The 3,390-nt window shown below is 33.1% G+C and overlaps 1 protein-coding gene across 4 annotated transcripts in view; it reads right to left on the reverse strand.

Annotated features, from left to right (window-relative positions):
- Positions 1–3,390, reverse strand: part of LOC106871338 (uncharacterized) — a 362,069-nt gene that overhangs the window by 224,845 nt on the left and 133,834 nt on the right. Inside the window, exon 1 of one of the 4 annotated variants that reach the window (XM_014917740.2) lies at positions 2,414–2,594. The exons of the other annotated variants lie outside the window; for them this stretch is intronic. Within the exon in view, the coding sequence (XP_014773226.1) occupies positions 2,414–2,437 (24 nt within the window). The 5' untranslated portion in view covers positions 2,438–2,594. Of the gene's footprint in view, positions 1–2,413; positions 2,595–3,390 lie in introns of those variants that run through there. 4 annotated transcript variants of the gene reach the window in all.

Raw genomic sequence — 3,390 nt, forward strand, 5'->3', positions numbered from 1 at the left:
TATATATATATATATATATATATATATATATATATATATAGGCATATACATGTATGTATGTATGTATATGTATATATATATATGTATGTATGTATCTATGTATATGTATATACATGTATGTATGTATCTATGTATATATGTATGTATGTATATGCTTCTGTGTGTATGCATGTATATATCTATACATATATATGCATGCATGTATAGTATGTATGTAAAATGTATATACACACATGCCTTTCACGCGGACAGGGGCTGTTACTCACCCCTCCCCCGCGCCACTCCCACCGTCTCTGTCGTTTTCCGGATCATTCACAATTGAATCTACTCGGAGGGACCAGCACAGAGGCTGACGGTCACGCTAGACATAGCAGTAGCTAGCTCTCTCACTCCCTCCCTCTCTCATCACGCCGTCGTCTTCATTAGTTCCGGAAGGACACCAATAACGAATGATACAATGGCTTAGAACCAAACTCGATGCGATGGTCACGATTAGACCTCCATTGCTCATAGATCTATTGGATGACGGTCGATTTGGGACTATAAACAACAACAAAAGTAACAGCAACGTTTGTATAAATGAGGGACGAGGCCAGGGACTTTGTGAGGGGAGGGGAATAGTCTGTTACATGGACCTCAGTATGTAACTGGTACTTCATTTTTTATCGAATCCCAAATAGTAAACAATTAGAGCAACAAGCAAAGACGATACCACACACACACACACACACAAGTACCTACGCGTATATATTGGACACACGCATACATAGAGAAGCGCAAAGGCATACATGAACACAAACACACACACACACACACACACACTGATACACATGCATTCAAAAGCGCGCACACACACACACAATGATGGACACACACGCATTCAAAAGCATACACACACACAACAGGCGTGCACACACACACACACACACACACACACACACATACAAGGGCACACACGTACACATGGACACATACACAACAGGTGTACACACACACCCGCACACACAAACACAAAAGCACACACAGACAAACATACACACACACTTACTCAAAAACACACACATACTTAAAAACATGCATATTCAAAACACACACCCAGCCTCCCCCCTACACACAGAGGGGGCACCGGAAAAACTACAAATTAAAAAAGGGTTCATTTGAAAGAAACCCCTTACAACAGTAACAACAACAGAAACAATAATAATTCTTTATTTGTTACAAGTGCAATGGATAATGACGATGGTGGTGGCGGTGGTGGTGGTGGTGGTGGTGTCGGTTGGTGGTCTTTGCTTAATTTTTGTCTCAACGTTTTTTTAGCGAAAGATACAAGGCAAAGAAAAAGAACAAGAGACGAAGCAAGCATGTTGCGAGATGATAATAATAAGGGATGTGAATAATCTATCCTTCTATCTATTTATCTACGGCTATCTGTCTGTCTATCTACCTACCTACACACGCGTGTTTGTGTGTGTGTGTGTGTGTATACGTTAGAGAAATAAATACATAGACATAGATAGATAGATAGATAGGTAGAAAGATAGATAGATATGTATGAATGACGACATTACAGAAACATCGTTTTCATTGTATATATATATATATATACAATATACAAACATACAAATATTTATATATACAAACACATTTTATCAAACATACATATATATAGATATATATATTATATATATATATATATATTTGCACGCACGCACACACATATTTCTATACACACATACACATATATATGTGTATATATTAATATATATATCTTATACATATATACATACATACAAACATACACACACACACACACACACACATATATATATGCATGTATGTATGTATGTATATATACAAAATCTCGACATATATTCATGTATGCGTATAACTAACTTTGTGTATGCGTTACAATAACACACACACAGAAACATACAGGCACACATACATAACACACACGCACATACATGCTTTTGATAATAATAATAATAATAATAATAATAATAATAATAATAATAATAATAATAATAATAATAATAATAATAATAATAATAATAATAATAATAATAGCAAAATAATCGCTACATTTCCAATAGCAACATCAAATACAGCAACAATACTTAATGTGTATATATAAATATATATATAAATGTGTGTGTGTGTGTGTGTCTATGTATATACATATACAAAGATTTTAAATAATGTTTAATGTGTGTGTATGTATAAAAATAAGAAAATGACATAAAAATATATATATACCAGGTGGGGACCCATATATATAACATATATATAATTACAATGAACAGATATATATGTATTATGTATTAAACGAATAATATGTGTGTGCATATCAATATAACAGATATATAAATAATATATAATATAGAATGTATAATATATATGTATAAATATATACCGGGTCTTGTTGGTTACGCAGCATTATATGTAATAAACCATCCGTTTGCGTTTTGGCTGTCGTTGTTTTAGTTGCAATAATTTTAATATATGTTGTATATAATAAGGTTTATACGTTATATATAATTAATTAATTAACAAAACACATCTAATAGGCATGTGCGCGTATACTTTTCCGTATGTGTGTGTGTATGCGTGTGTGTTTATATATATATATATATATATATATATATATATATATATATATATATATATATATATATATATCCCTTGCTATATATATATAATATATATATATTTATATATAAACACCACTTAGAAAATATTACAAGAGGCGAAATAATACGGCTGCCCCTGTTATACGTGTGCGTGTGTGTGTATGTAATATTAGTGTATACGTAATGTTATACAGTGTTTGTATGTGTGTTTATGTCTGTGTGTGTGTGCGTGTGTGTGTTTGTGTGTGTTGGATGATGTTGTCATGTGTTGTAGTTGTGTTAAAGATCTGGTTGTTCGTCTTGTTAATGTAAATGTTTGTTGGTTTGTTGTAGTGGTGGTGGGTGAATGCGATGTGGAGCGGTTTTGTGTGATGGTGTGGCTTGCTTGCTCCGTACGCCTGTATGTGTGTGTATATGTGTGTGTTTATAAAAGCGAGTGTCTACGTGTGTGAGTATATATTCAAATGCGTGTCTGTGTGTGTGTGTGTGTGATAGGGAACTGGGAAATTATGAAAAAGATAGAATGTAGATAGATACACAGAGAGAGAGAGAGAGGAAGAGAGGGAGGGAGAGAGAGAGAAACGGGAAAGATTTTGGTAAAAAAGACTGTTTTTATTGAAATTATTAATAATATCCACTGCAATTATAATATATACACACACATATATATATGTGTGTGTATACATGTAAATGCATGTGTGTGTGCATGTGTGTGTGCATGTGTGTGCTTATATATATATATATATATATATATATATAT

The sequence above is a fragment of the Octopus bimaculoides genome, chromosome 26, assembly GCF_001194135.2.
Source record: "Octopus bimaculoides isolate UCB-OBI-ISO-001 chromosome 26, ASM119413v2, whole genome shotgun sequence".
NCBI classification, from domain to species: domain Eukaryota; kingdom Metazoa; phylum Mollusca; class Cephalopoda; order Octopoda; family Octopodidae; genus Octopus; species Octopus bimaculoides.